Source organism: Astyanax mexicanus, chromosome 5 (assembly GCF_023375975.1).
Source record: "Astyanax mexicanus isolate ESR-SI-001 chromosome 5, AstMex3_surface, whole genome shotgun sequence".
NCBI lineage: Eukaryota > Metazoa > Chordata > Actinopteri > Characiformes > Acestrorhamphidae > Astyanax > Astyanax mexicanus.
This window is the reverse complement of record NC_064412.1, coordinates 355,263-370,308: the sequence shown is the minus strand read 5'-3', so window position 1 is coordinate 370,308 and position 15,046 is coordinate 355,263. Positions and strand designations below refer to the sequence as shown.

The 15,046-nt window shown below is 38.2% G+C and overlaps 1 protein-coding gene across 1 annotated transcript in view; it reads left to right on the top strand.

Moving 5' to 3' along the window:
- Positions 1-15,046, top strand: part of LOC103027649 (contactin-4) — a 181,654-nt gene that overhangs the window by 143,864 nt on the left and 22,744 nt on the right. The window contains exons 13-19 of the mRNA XM_049479462.1: positions 2,947-3,119; positions 6,687-6,804; positions 7,215-7,373; positions 8,254-8,403; positions 12,277-12,347; positions 13,576-13,810; positions 14,729-14,844. Coding sequence (XP_049335419.1) covers positions 2,947-3,119; positions 6,687-6,804; positions 7,215-7,373; positions 8,254-8,403; positions 12,277-12,347; positions 13,576-13,810; positions 14,729-14,844 — 1,022 coding nt within the window. The remainder of the gene's footprint in view (positions 1-2,946; positions 3,120-6,686; positions 6,805-7,214; positions 7,374-8,253; positions 8,404-12,276; positions 12,348-13,575; positions 13,811-14,728; positions 14,845-15,046) is intronic.

Sequence of the window (15,046 nt, the reverse complement as noted above, 5' to 3'; positions counted from 1 at the left end):
TGAAAATAAAAGAATAAAATAAGAATAAAGCATGGAAAAACATTTTTAAAACAAAAGATAAGTCAAATTAAAAACATGTAAAATAATAATTGTAATTTAAGAAAAATAATATTCAAGTAATGAAAAATTAAGAACAAAAATCAATACTAACAGTGTGCCCTGCAGAGAAAGTGTGGAAAGCGCAGTATGCCTGTGATTAAAAAAATATCAGAATGCTGCTTTCTGTCTATAATGCACCCAAAAACAATTTTAGTAGATAAATATATACAATAAAACATAAGTAAAGTAAAAGTAAGTTTGTGTGTGCATTGCAGTGAAATAATTTGTTCACCATTACTTTTATTATATTTATTTATATATTATATAACTTTTTGTTCACAAATCATCCCTAAGCAGTAAAACAAAACATGAAATGGGAGGAGTATACTCAGCCTTGTTAGCTGGGATGCTGCCATGCTTTTTTAGTTTTTAAATGTTTTTTTTTTTTCCCCAATGCCGTGTGCAGAGAGCTAAGCTGCTGTTTGATTGTCTATACTAATAAATGCTATACTCTATTCTGATGGACAGACAATAGATCTCAATCTTGGTTAAAGGTGTACTAAACTAAAAAATGAGTTTAGCTCATTTGAAAAAGGCAGAGGTAGTTTAGGAGGTACACTGGGTGATGTATGGTTTTAGGGACAGGGCAGGAGGCAGAGCTGATAAATCCATCCACCAGTTGGAATTGTTTTATTTTATCCACACTACAAAATGGTTTTATTCAAAATAACTAATATTATGTAGTTTATCAAACTTACTGCTCAGAACAATACGTTCAGAGAACTTCAACCTGAAAACTTGCCAAAGTACTCATTGAGCCAATGAAAAAAATTGATTGATTTCAACCAACATACTACAGTATTGGTTCATACAGCTTTCCCATAATGCTCCTGGCACCATATATTTGCATATTGGGTGTGATCTCTCCTTTATTTACCATTGTTGTGTTTGTGTCTGTTTCCCAAAGCTACCTTATCCTAGTCCTGCATTAGTGTGATTTATAATATATGTGTTGCTTGTCAGGCTGCTGTGTTGTAGGCTGTAAGAGCAAGTTACCTTTATTCTGGTTTTACTGATCACAGAATTTTAGCTTGAAGCTACAGAGTTCACTCTTGTGCTGCCCCAGTGTTATGCTTAAAATATAAATAATGTATATGGGCCCATATTTCTTCTTGCTATAAGTTCCATGCAGTGCACCACTAAGCTATAAACTACTATAACATAACATTCTATAAAATAACATTCCATCACATAACATGGCATTCTGTAACAAAACATAACATTCTACACCATTACATAACGTTCCACAACATAAAAAGAACATTCTATAACATAACATAATAACATAACATAACATTATATAACATAACATAACATAATAACATAACATAACATTATATAACATAACATAATAACATGACATAACATTCAATGACAACATTCCATAACATATCAAAACTTCATAACATAACATTATATAACATACTGTAACATCCCTTAACATAACGTTTCATTGCATGACATAACAAAACATAATAACATTCCATAACATAAAGGCCTATTCAAAAAGGCCATTTCTATTTATATCTCTGATGTGTGTAATTTTTGTTGATTTTATCCACTTGTTCCTAAATGTTTGTTTCTGATTTTATTTATGCTGTAGCACTTTAAAATTTCTTTGAAATCTAAAGTGGCTTACAAATAAAATGTGTTGTTATTATTATTATTATTATTATTATTATTATTATTATTATTTTTATTATTATTATTATTATTATTATTATTATTATTATTATTATTCCGTAACATAGCATCCCATAACATAACATTCTATAATATAACATTATGTAGCATAACATTCCATAACATCCCATAACGTAACTGCATAACATTCCAAATAAATACGTAAATACATGAAACAAATCTTCAGTAAACCCAGATTAAGATTAATCTATAAATGTGTAATAAATCAGGACGTAGATGAATATTTGTATGATTTTTTTTTTTTTTCATTTTTGAACTTTTATAAATAGTTTAACAGTAGAAATTTATCCACATTCAAGGTTAAAGAGGTGGAGACACAAATCAGGTTCAGTTTTATATCATTTCTAACTTTTTATAAAGCAGATTTACAGACATCTGACCTCCAATCACCTCCAGAAGAAACAGGAGATAAAAATTAAACCCGTCCTCTGATTCCAACACCAGAGAATCAAACAAACAACAGCAAATAATAACTTATTAATAAAACAGTAACTAAAGATTCATAGAAAAATATCTCTACATTAACCACCGAAAGCAGAGCTTACATTTTCATCAGACAACTTTAAATATATAAATATATGTGTAAAAATAGAAATAAAAAATCTAGCTAATATTCTATAACATGACAACACAGAAGATTAAACACAATTTTCCATTTATTGTAAATAAATGTTATAAATGTTAAATGTCTAATCACCTATCTGTCTGTCTACCTATCTACTTACCCACCTACCTACCTACCTGTCTGTCCGGCTGTCTACCCACCTACCTACCCACCTACCAACCTGTCTGTCTGTCTGTCTAACTACCTACCTAACTAACTAACTAACTAACTAACTAACTAACTAAGTAACATTCTGAAGACATGTAATATGTGCGTCATGGTTTGCATCACATTATTAGAACGTTTCTTATTTAATCTTCCCAGCTAGATGAATAATAACATTATGGAAAGATTAAAAGTAACATTCCTAAAACTTAAATTAAACATTGAAACCAGTCACACTGTAGCAACGTTACCAGAATGTTTAAAATGATTCTTCTAAGAAAATGCAAAAACTTCAGAAGTTGAACGTTCTAAGAATGTCAAAATTGTAATGTTCATAAAACGTTCTACTAACTCTCTGTACTTGTGTTGAACAGAGCCCACTAAGATCACGGTTCCTCCGCTGAGTATGGACGCCACGGTGGGCGAGAGCATCGTCCTGCCGTGTGAGGTCTCCAGAGACTCCGGCGTAGATCCCACCTTCAAATGGTTCTTCAACGGGAAACTCATCGACTTCAGCCGACACGAGCACTTCGAGATGATCGGAGGGGTGAGTCTGGAGACGCTCTGGAGTTAGCGGGGTTTGTAGACGTGGTGTAGATATGGTGTAGATGTGGTGTAGACGTGGTTCAAGATTTAAAGAGTTTATTGTCATGTGCACAGTAAGAAACAAGTTTCCTCTTACAATGAAATTCTTTCTTTGCTCTTTGCCAAGTAAACCACGTAAAGAGAAAGTGTAGACGGTGATGGTGTAGACATGGTGTAGGTGTAGTGTAGATTTAGTGTAGGCATGATGTAGATGTAGTGTAGACATGGTATAGGCATGGCATAGACATAGTGTAGATGTAGTGTAGCCATAGTGTAGACGTGGTGAAGATGTAGTGTAGACATGGTGTAGACATGGCATAGACGTGGTGAAGATGTAGTGTAGACATAGTGCAGACGTGGTGAAGATGTAGTGTAGACGTAGTGTATATGTAGTGTATATGTAGTGTAGATGTAGTGTAGATGTAGTGTATGCATAGTGTAGATGTAGTGTAGACATGGCGTAGATGTAATGTAGATGTAGTGTATACAGGATGTAGACTGCGTGTAGACGTGGTGTAGATGTAGACGTATTTTCTCTCCTGTTTCTGTTGTGAGAGCTGAAAGTGTGATCCTGTAGACGTGGTGTATATGGGATGTAGACGTAGTGTAGACGTGGTGTATATGGGATGTAGACGTAGTGTAGAAGCGGTGTATATGGTATGTAGACAAAGTGTAGACGTGGTGTATATGGGATGTAGACAAAGTGTAGACGTGGTGTATATGGGATGTAGACAAAGTGTAGACGTGGTATATATGGGATGTAGACGTAGTGTAGACGCGGTGTATATGGTATGTAGACAAAGTGTAGACATGGTGTATATGGGATGTAGACAAAGTGTAGACGTGGTGTATATGGGATGTAGACGTAGTGTAGACGTGGTGTATGTGGGATGTAGACGTGGTGTATATGGGATGTAGACGTAGTGTAGACGTGATGTATATGGGATGTAGACGTAGTGTAGATGCGGTGTATATGGTATGTAGACGTAGTGTAGACGTGGTGTATGTGGGATGTAGATGTGGTGTATATGGGATGTAGACGTAGTGTAGACGTGGTGTATATGGGATGTAGATGTAGTGTAGAAGTGGTGTATATGGGATGTATACGTAGTGTAGACGTGGTGTATGTGGGATGTAGACGTAGTGTAGACGTGGCGTATATGGGATGTAGACGTAGTGTAGACGTGGTGTATATGGGATGTAGATGTAGTGTAGAAGTGGTGTATATGGGATGTAGATGTAGTGTAGAAGTGGTGTATATGGGATGTATACGTAGTGTAGACGTGGTGTATATGGGATGTAGACGTAGTGTAGACGTGGTGTATGTGGGATGTAGACGTAGTGTAGAAGTGGTGTATTTGGGATGTAGACGTAGTGTAGACGTGGTGTATGTGGGATGTAGACGTAGTGTAGACGTGGTGTATGTGGGATGTAGACGTAGTGTAGAAGTGGTGTATTTGGGATGTAGACGTAGTGTAGACGTGGTGTATGTGGGATGTAGACGTAGTGTAGACGTGGTGTATGTGGGATGTAGACGTAGTGTAGAAGTGGTGTATTTGGGATGTAGACGTAGTGTAGACGTGGTGTATTTGGGATGTAGACGTAGTGTAGACGTGGTGTATATGGGATGTAGACGTAGTGTAGACGTGGTGTATATGGGATGTAGACGCAGTGTAGACGTGGTGTATATGGGATGTAGACGTAGTGTAGACGTGGTGTATATGGGATGTAGACGCAGTGTAGACGTGGTGTATATGGGATGTAGACGTAGTGTAGACGTGGTGTATATGGGATGTAGACGCAGTGTAGACGTGGTGTATATGGGATGTAGACGCAGTGTAGACGTGGTGTATGTGGGATGTAGACGTAGTGTAGACGTGGTGTATGTGGGATGTAGACGTAGTGTAGACGTGGTGTTAACATGGTGTAGATGTATTTTCTCTTCGGTTTCTGTTGTGAAACTCGTGCACACAGAGCTGAAAGTGTGATCCTCTCCACGCTCTTCTTTCAGCTGCTCCTCTTTACGCTGCTTTTCGTTCAGCGGACGGCGGCGTGGATAACAGCACTTGGCTGCTGGGGGAGCGTTGGAGTGTAAATCTGTCTGATTACAGGATTTACTCCACGCAGAGCAGCTGAAACCCTCAGCATGCAGCCGATTCTCCTCTTCCAGCGTCTGATTCATTCAGGAGGATTTTCTCATTCTGCTGGTGATTTTCTCCAGAGTGCAGCTCTGTTTCCAATCACACGCTAAACAGGAAGCGTCAGGTCTGATCTGGAATTCTGCACTACGTCTGAAGAGGACGTTCCTGACTCTGATTTCAGGGCTGAGGATGAAAAATGCTGTTCAGAATCCTGCAGTCAGAGTCTAATGTTTGGACAATAATAGCAATGCAAAGCTTTTCAGACGTACATAATTATAGTGTAACCATTCTTGGGTTTTGTCTTAATGGAGCTTCGTAAGAATAAGAAAACATTGTGGATGAGAATTAAGAGGCTCATTCTCTTTTCTACCCTTATCCTTGTTCTCAAGTGTACGTATACCTGTTTTCTACGTATATTTAAAGTAAATATGTAGCCTAATTTCTCTCTAGTTAATGTATGTTTATAGCCTATGATTTATGTTGTATAGCTCTTCTACACTTTCTACATTTTTCTAATAGTTTGTGTGTGAGTAAAGGATTAGTAAGAAGTAAGAATTTTATTGTATAGTGTAACTGTTTACTGTAGGCCTACACATGACAATAAATATCTTGAATCTTGAAAATAACAAAGATGTTTAAGTCAGGAATTTTTTGAGGAGCGCTGTATCTTACAGGGTTTGGAGAATGAAACTGAAACACCTGGTTTTAGAGCACAGTAATTGATTGTGGTGACGGACAGTTCTGGTGGAAACAGGAGAGTTGAGGTGCATATTGAATTCTGCGTGATTTGATCAGCCGTGGTTTTATGTTTTTTGGATACAATCCGGGTTAGCACCCGAACATCCCTTTCAGACAGCTTCCTCTTACAGCGTCCACAGTTAATCCTGTTGGATGTGGTTGGTCCTTCTTGGTGGTATGCTGACATTACCCTGGATACCATGGCTCTTGATGCATCACAAAGACTTGCTGTCTTGGTCACAGATGCTCCAGCAAGACGTGCACCAACAATTTGTCCTCTTTTGAACTCTGGTATGTCTCCCATAATGTTGTGTGTATTGTAATATTTAGAGCAGAACTGTGCTCTTACCCTGCTAATTGAACCTTCACACTCTGCTCTTACTGGTGCAATGTGCAATTAATGAAGATTGAACACCAGGCTGCTCCAATTTACACATGAAACTTAAAATACCACACTAAAATGATGACAGGTGTTTCAGTTTCACTGTCCAACCAAGTCTTTAGAGCTGCTGCTGATGATGAAGACGAAGATGATAGTGCAAGCGTTCCCTCAGCGTCTCTTGTATCACATTTATTTTACTTTGTGAAACTTACATTAACCTCAGCGAGACCTTATTCCACCGTGACGCCGCTCCTGTTTTTATCTCCAGGGATCATCTGGAGACCTGATGGTCCGAAACATCCAGCTGAAGCACTCTGGGAAGTACGTCTGCATGGTGCACACGGCGGTGGACAGTGTGTCGGCGGCGGCGGATCTGATCGTCAGAGGTAGGGAGTTAGTTAGTAGTCTGCAGCTCTTTCTGCAGCGTTTATTAAACGATAAATTAAAAGTTCCCTCCTCTCTCTGAGCGTCGCTGTACTATTTCTGTTTTATCTGACGATTCGGCCTCTGAAATAATGAGTTCTGAAATCGATGCATTAATTCTGGGCTCCGTGCTCCTCGGACCTTTTGTGTTTCCATCACCAAGTGAAGGGCCCCGGCGTTCGGCCCCTGAATAATAAACGCCAGGTCTTTTGTGGCCGGACTCGTCTCCCGGCGCCGGAGACGTCCTGTAACCTTGCCGCCGTGCCCTTCTCCGGGTGATGAGACGCAGCGGTTCTGTTTTATTGTAGCTTGTTTGTGTGTAGTTGTGTTGTGTTGTTAAGTTGGTGTCCTGCTGCTGCTGTTGTGTTGACAGGACCCCCTGGTGCCCCAGAGGGGGTGGTGGTGCGGGACGTCACGGACAGGACGGCTCAGATCTCCTGGGGTCCCGGCTCCGACAACCACAGTCCTGTTACCCTCTACATCCTGCAGACCCGCACCGCCTTCTCCATCGGCTGGCAGGCTGTCACTACAGGTACGCCCCCCTCATTAGCATACACCTGCACACCTGTACCGCACACACTCACCTTCATACACACACACACACACACCTTTATCAGAAACCTTTTATAGTATTCCCACTTCCTGATCATATATACACAGCTTACAGGACTGATATGTACTATAGGCCTCTGGTCACACTTTATAATACGTATCTGTAATAACTGTGTAATTACATGTTAACAATCATGGTAATAACAGAGTAAATAAAACAAATTAAAGTTTATTTATACAGAGCTTTTTACAAATGATGTTGTTGCAAAGCAGCTTTAAGAAACACTGTATTTTGTATTAAACAATGTTTAAAATAAATTAGATTTGATGTAAAATATGATCATACATCACTTTTCTACGCTGTCTAAATGTACTATTTGTTTTGAGGTCTATAAAATAATTGGAGTTTTGTTTTTTATGGGGAATCTGATGTCGGGACTATAAGATTTGTATAGGTTCTGAGTTATTTACTGAATGTGTCTCTGTTTTTGAGTGTGTTGATTGGTATTTATGTGATGAGTATTTATGTAATCAATATTTATGTAATCAGTATTTATGTGATTGGTATTTATGTGATTGGTATTTATGTAATTGGTATTTATGTAATTGGTATTTATGTGATTGGTATTTATGTAATTGGTATTTATGTGATTGGTATTTATGTAATTGGTATTTATGTGAATGGTATTTATGTAATTGGTATTTATGTAATTGGTATTTATGTAATTGGTATTTATGTGATTGGTATTTATGTAATTGGTATTTATGTAATTGGTATTTATGTAATTGGTATTTATGTGATTGGTATTTATGTGATTGGTATTTATGTGTGTCTTCGTTCCTAATCTCTTTAATCCTAGTTCCTGATTCTGTGCCTGGACAGATGACGCACTCCACCGCAGTGGGACTGAACCCCTGGGTGGAGTATGAGTTTAGGGTGGTGGCGGTTAACGCTGTCGGGGTGGGGGAACCCAGCGCCCCGTCCCAACCCGTTCGAACCCGGCCAGCAGGTACGTACCTAAATAACTCCGCCCACAACCCTGAGGACCATAGTTAATTTTCTTTGTCTCAACTTTTCGTAAATTTGTAAATCCCTTTTAAAATCATGATTTTAGGTGTTACAGCCCCGGGTTGATTACAGCTTCACTAAACTACCCCTGTTGGGATTTTAACCCTGTCTGATCCTTTCCTTACATGCTTTGAGATGGTAGTACTGCTTAAAAAATAAGGCTCCTTCATAAAGGGTTTATAAATAGCTTATAAAGGAGTTTATGATTCTTATTAATTAGATTGTGAAGCTCGGAAAAAGCGCAGCAACTCAGTTCTGATACATCAGCTCATAGACGCAGCCTTGTGCTGATCCACATCACCCTAGGAGTGATGAGGGGAAAGAGAGAGCGCCATCTACTGTACTGTACCCACCCAGAGAGAGCAAGGCCAACTGTGCTCTCTCAGGGCTCTGACAGCTGATGTTCCAGCAAGCTGCATGAACAGGATCCAAACCAGCAATCTCCTGATCATTATAGCATTGCTTAGCCAGTCGGAGCCCCACTTGGGTAAAACTTTACAATATGGGTAAATAACCCATAAATAACAGTATTTAAAACCATAATAATAAACATTGTCAAAAGTTTTAAAGTAATGTCTCAACACTTTACATTAGTTAAACATTTCTAAACTAGTGTTAATTAATAATTAGTTTAGACATGTTGTAACGTAAGTGTTGTTAATAAATGTACCCTTATTGTAAAGTGCTGCCAACGATTCAGATAGGCCAGGGGTCAGCAATAGGCGGCATATAAGCATGAATCATCTGACCCGTGAGGTAGTTTGTTTGAACTATAATAAACGATAATGGAAAAAATAAAATAAAATGCTTCTCTGGTGAGCTTTTGTTTATGTACCTCCTCCTGTCTCTCTCTCTCTGTCGCTCAGCGTGACTTTAGTTTTTGACCATTCTCGTTTTTCCGCTCATTCTTGAGCTCCCTATCTCTTTATAAGGCCGTTTTTTTCTGCCCGTGTTCCAATTCACTAGCCGGGGCAGCAGTAGTGTATTGGAGCGTGACCCTGACGATATGAGTGGTGTGTTTTTATATATATATATATATATATATATTTTTTTTAATCCTTTTATCTTGGGTTTACCTGCTTAGAGATTAACTGTTGTGCAATTGGGTTCAACAACCCTCTGGGCTGGAGAGCTACTAGTCTGTAGCAGCACTCCATCCCATTACACTTCATTACACTTCATTTTACACAACATTTTCCACCACGTTATTGAGCAAACTCAATTGCTGACCCCTGTTATAGTGTTTCACGTGTTCTCTCGTGCACTCTGGTGCGTGAATAAATTTAAACCCGTGCAATATGTGCACAAGTGTCTGGTTTACACGTGTTTATATGTGTTTATATTTGTTTCAGTGAGAGTGATCACTCTGGAGGGATAAATAGCCGTAAGGGTTAATAGAACGTGTCGGTGTTTCTGGTGTAAGTTTCTGTATTTATTTATCAGTGATAATAGCCGACAGTATCCCGAGTCTCCATCCCTCCCCTCGTGCGCCGCTGCACTACAGCGCTAACGCGTCGACCCTGCGGCGAGAACGCAATTTAACTCTCTGTAATTAGTTTAATTCGCTCAGAGAGCCTGGTGTTGACGGCAGCTTAGCCCTGGGAAATCCTCGCTCATTGTTTCCCGTCAGTCATCGCGTCGAGAGCCGCTCGCCTCCAAATTGCGGAATAATCTCCTCACAATTAAGACACAAATCGAGTGCTGCGATCTGATTGACACTGGAGGAGATTTAGCGAAGGCGTCGGGGAGACGCTGCGGCGTCGCGACGGGTTTGGGGTTTTGGCGAGCAGAGCGACGGCTGTCTGCGGGTTTTTCACGCCTCGTAATTCCACTTTCCTCATTAGCCCTGATTCTCCTCGTCCGTCTCCAGATCAGGAGAGTAAAGACGTCACACTGTAGCGTTTAAACGCTTTGATGTTGTGCTTTATCAGACAGGAAGTCCTGCTATCATTAATTTCTGTCTGCATGAGCCGAGAACCCGTGACTCCGCCCACTATCGCCCGCAGCCAACAGCAGCTAAAAGAGTTTGATCACGCCGCCGCGAGGCGGAGAAACACCACGAAACACCGCGACCGACTCAGCTTCAGCTCCTGAAACAGACAAGAACAAAACTCGTAACTCCAGCTTCATTATTCCACAGGTTCAACTACAGCCCAGCTTACCTTCAGGAGCTTCATAGAGACCCCTGTGCTCCTCAGATAACAGAGAACTGTTATAGAGACGTTATAATGGTTCACATCACAACAGAACGCTCACAGCTAGATCAATACCAGCATAATGGGAACTCCAGCTTACTTACAGGAGCTTTATGAACAGAAAATGTTATAAAAATGTTTATCAATGTTTTAAAAAGGTTCCAGGAAGGTTAACCTGTAACTTTAAAGAAATAATAATGTTCATTTTAAAAGTAAAACTTTGACCAAAACTAAATATTGGCACAAGTGATGTTGGCAAAACATTTTATTAAATATAAACAGTATTCTAAGAACTTTTAGAGCAGTTTGACACATTAAACATTCTAAGAACATTAGCTGTAATGTTCAGAAAATGTTACAAGAGCCTCTCTTTCTCAGGAAATCGGAGCTTAAAGAGTTTATTTAAATACTCGGAACTCCAGCTTTATTGCTCAACAGGTTCAACTACAGCCCAGATTACTTACAGGAGCTTTATGAACAGAGAATGCTATAAAAATGTTTATCAATGTTTTAAAAAGGTTCCAGGAAGATTAACCTGTAACATTACAGAAATAATAATGTTCCAGTTGATGTAGAGATTGTTTTGTTAGATTGTTTCTCACATATTATTCACACCTGTACAAATACTAATGTTATGTAAAGTTTACTCAGAATTAAAACACTGATGAAGTGATGTTGCAGCAACAGAGAGTTTATTTAAATATTTGTAAATTCAGCTTCATTGCTCCATGGGTTCAACTACAACACAGCTTACTTACAGATGCGTTTTGAGCAGAGAATGTTATAAAAATGTTTAGCAATGTTTTAAAAGAATCCAAAAATATTGACCTGTAAAATTACAGAAATGTTCCAGAAACGTTTTTTTAAAAAAGTTTGACGTAATAAAGTTTTTCATCAGAAAGTTTGCATTAAATCTTTTTCACATAACCTCCTCAGCTAAATTCTAATGTTATGGAAACTTTAAAGTAAAACATTCCCAAAACTTAATATTAAAATGTTTCCACAAATGATGTTGGCAGAAATTTTTTTTAAACGTTAAAGGTCTGATTTAGTGTTTTTATGATTAATGTTGCGGTGGTCTCTGGTATGAATGAATGTCCTGTGAGTCGTTTTTTGTGAGCCATGAATCCTAATTTAGGGGTTGAGGTCATTCTCTGATTCGCTCGATTTTCTGTCTGAGTTCTTTTACTGGTTAAAGCAGGAGATGTAGTTCATGTGCAGCAAGAATATACAGTGCAGATATTTCTTTTTTATTGTATTATACTACTATGTTGTAAATATTGTTCTTTGCACCCAAGTTTTTTACTCACCTGTACACCTGTACACCTGTACTCTGTCATGTGACAATAAAAATCTTGAATCTGTTACAAACAGAGCAACTACTAAATACTTTCTACTAAAATTAAACTTAAAAAAATATATACGATGCTCTAAAAACTTCCATCGAAGTAACCATATTGTTCATTAAAGCCGTTATCTGGTCTGTTCTTGGTGAAAGTGATGTTTTTGTGTCAGTTTTAGACTCTCAAAGGGATCAGGCTGAACTCAGTTGTGTGTTTTATGTGTTTTTATGTGTTTTTTGTGTTTTTATGTGTTTTTTGTGTTTTTTGGCCTCAAAGCTCCTGAAGTGGCTCCAGCCAATGTGAGCGGAGGAGGAGGAAGCCGGGGTGAGCTGGTGATCGTGTGGGAGGTGAGATACAAACTCTAAATCAGGCAGATGTTCCTCGACAGGAAGCTCTTTTTATTATGTTTTGTCTTCAGCCTTTTCTTAAATCAATCTGCTGGTGTGAATTGGATTGGTGGAGAATTCTCTACGGGGGCGTGTTTAAATTAGACGAGCGGTGATTAAAACACAGAGCTGTCGCTCTCGCTTTTTGCTCCGATAAAATCTCTCCCTGCGGATCGTAACTCATAATGAAGACACAGATCAGGAGGAGCTTCTGGACGAGACACGCAGAGAAATCAAGTTTTGGGGAGAGAAATGTTTTTTACTGAATATTGAACCACATGTTAATTTATATTTTCAGTAAGTTTTATCTTGAGCATCACTTGGTTTCCAGATTGAGACACAATAAAAAAACACATAAAACTACTTTTAACCTCAAACAGTGTGATTATTTTAGTAAATTACTCAAATCAATCGAGAATTTTGTAATTCTTCTTACATTCTTCCAAATCTGTGAATATTCATCCATTCATTACTCTGTGGGTAGAAGTATAGATACTAAGGTTTATTAAAATACTTCTGTAGAAGTTGAAGAAATATCAACTCAAGCTTTTTACTCTTTAACTCTTTCAGATCTGAATTATGTTCCAGTTATGGAAACATATGAATGCTGTTTTCTGTCTGTAATGCACATGAAATAAGACAAAACTATATAAAATATAACTTCTATATAAATATAAATACAAATCCAATTAACTTAACGTTTTATTCCTAAATATGATAAAATTGTTCTAAATCACAGAATTAGTAAAAATGAGCTTGTTTTACTTCATTGCCTCATTTTTTTTGTAGTGCTGACACACGACCTACTGACTGAGTTGCAGTTTTGTATATCTTTTTGTGTCCAGTACAGTGGGCGGGGCTAAGCTACTGTCTTATTGGCTGGTTTATGATCTATTCTGATGGACAACAAAAGGTCTCAATTAGTGTTCTGTGCAACAAAACATTTGAAAAAAAAAAAGTACATGATGTCCGTTGTAATTTACACAGAGTCTGAAAGGGTTAAATTAAAAGTGTTTAAAAAAGTACTGGATTCAAAACTGCTTAAAGTATTAAAGTAAAAGTAATTTAAGGAGAAAAAATAAAAAACATTAAGAACAAAAGCTTAGGCCACGCCCACAGAGTCCTGTAGTGCATTTTGTGTGAAATGTAAAGTATAGATAGAGTAATGAAGTATTTGTACTTCTCACAGCCGGTTCCTGAGGAGCTCCAGAACGGTGGGGAGTTTGGATATGTGGTGGCGTTCCGGCTGCTCGGTTCTCCGGTGTGGATCCAGAGCGTGGTTCCGTCGGTGGACGCGTCGCGTTACGTGTTTAAAAACGACAGTATTCCTCCTCTCTCGCGGTTTGAGGTGAAGGTGGGCGTGTACAACAGTATGGGGGAGGGACCCTTCAGCCCAGAGGTCATCGTCTACTCAGCAGAAGAAGGTGAAGAACGTTTTAGTGATGGTTCTGTAATTTAAAACACTATATTTTATTTAATTATATAAAATATATCAGTGAACCTTCACTTTAATCATATTTAGATTATCTCACTCTAAATTTATTTTAAATGGTGATTTACAGAACATACTTATCAACTTATAGTAAATTATACCAGCATACTGTAATTAAATTACTTTCCAGTAGTTTACTTGCTTTATCAGTGGTGTGATAAAGTAACAGTAGTTCTATGGTAACAAATTAACTCTATAACACTTTATTTGAAGGGAAGCTACATAAGTGCTTATAAGACATTTATATAGCAGTAGTTGGTCATTTATTAATACTTTAAATGCCAAAACTCATAAATTGACATAAAGCATTTTATGAAATAATGGAAACCCTATTTTTATAACATGAATACATTTTAAATAATATATTTCTCACATTATATTCCCAGTTCAATGAATACTATAAATACTTTATTATAGAAACATTAAAAGTAACATGCACAACACGATGCACTATACACAATTAAGTCGATAGTCAGCCCAAGAAAAAAATAGTCTTAAAATGGACAAAAATCGTATTTTGAGCGATAGAATGGAGTGCCATCAATAAGGAAGTCTTAGGGTTTAAACCCTAAAATATGATGTTCTTTTTTATGATGATTATCTAATAGAGTGAGGAAATGAAGGATGAGTTTATATGTAGACTGTTTGGGTTTTAAAGTGTTGAAAAGTAAAACTGATTAAACACTTTACTCTAATTTTACATTAGCGCTTAAATTAAACTTTTTTTAGAAGTTTTTTAGATTTCTCTTTTGGTCCGTGTGGAACATTAGTCTGTTTCTGTTGTTTAATTTGATTTAATTAGTTTTTATTTAAGCTGTTTGTATGTAATACCTGTTTATTTCTCTCTCAGAGCCGTCTGTAGCTCCTGCTGGAGTTTGGGGGAGCAGTCTGTCCTCCTCGGAGGTGGAGGTGTTCTGGGAGGCCGTCCCGCCGGGTCTCAGCCGAGCTCGGATCACCGGATACGAGGTACAGGGGGGGCAGGAGGGGGGCGGGGGGGTAAATATATAATAAACACATCTCATCTCTCCTCTCCAAACCCAGAGAGGCTAAAAAACACCAGCACTTCACTCCGTATCACCTGAATCACGCTCTGTAATGCATGTGCTAATGAAAAGTGCTGATGGTGAGCTGTGCAATTTCCTGCTGCGCAAACAAGAGGCCTGCGATT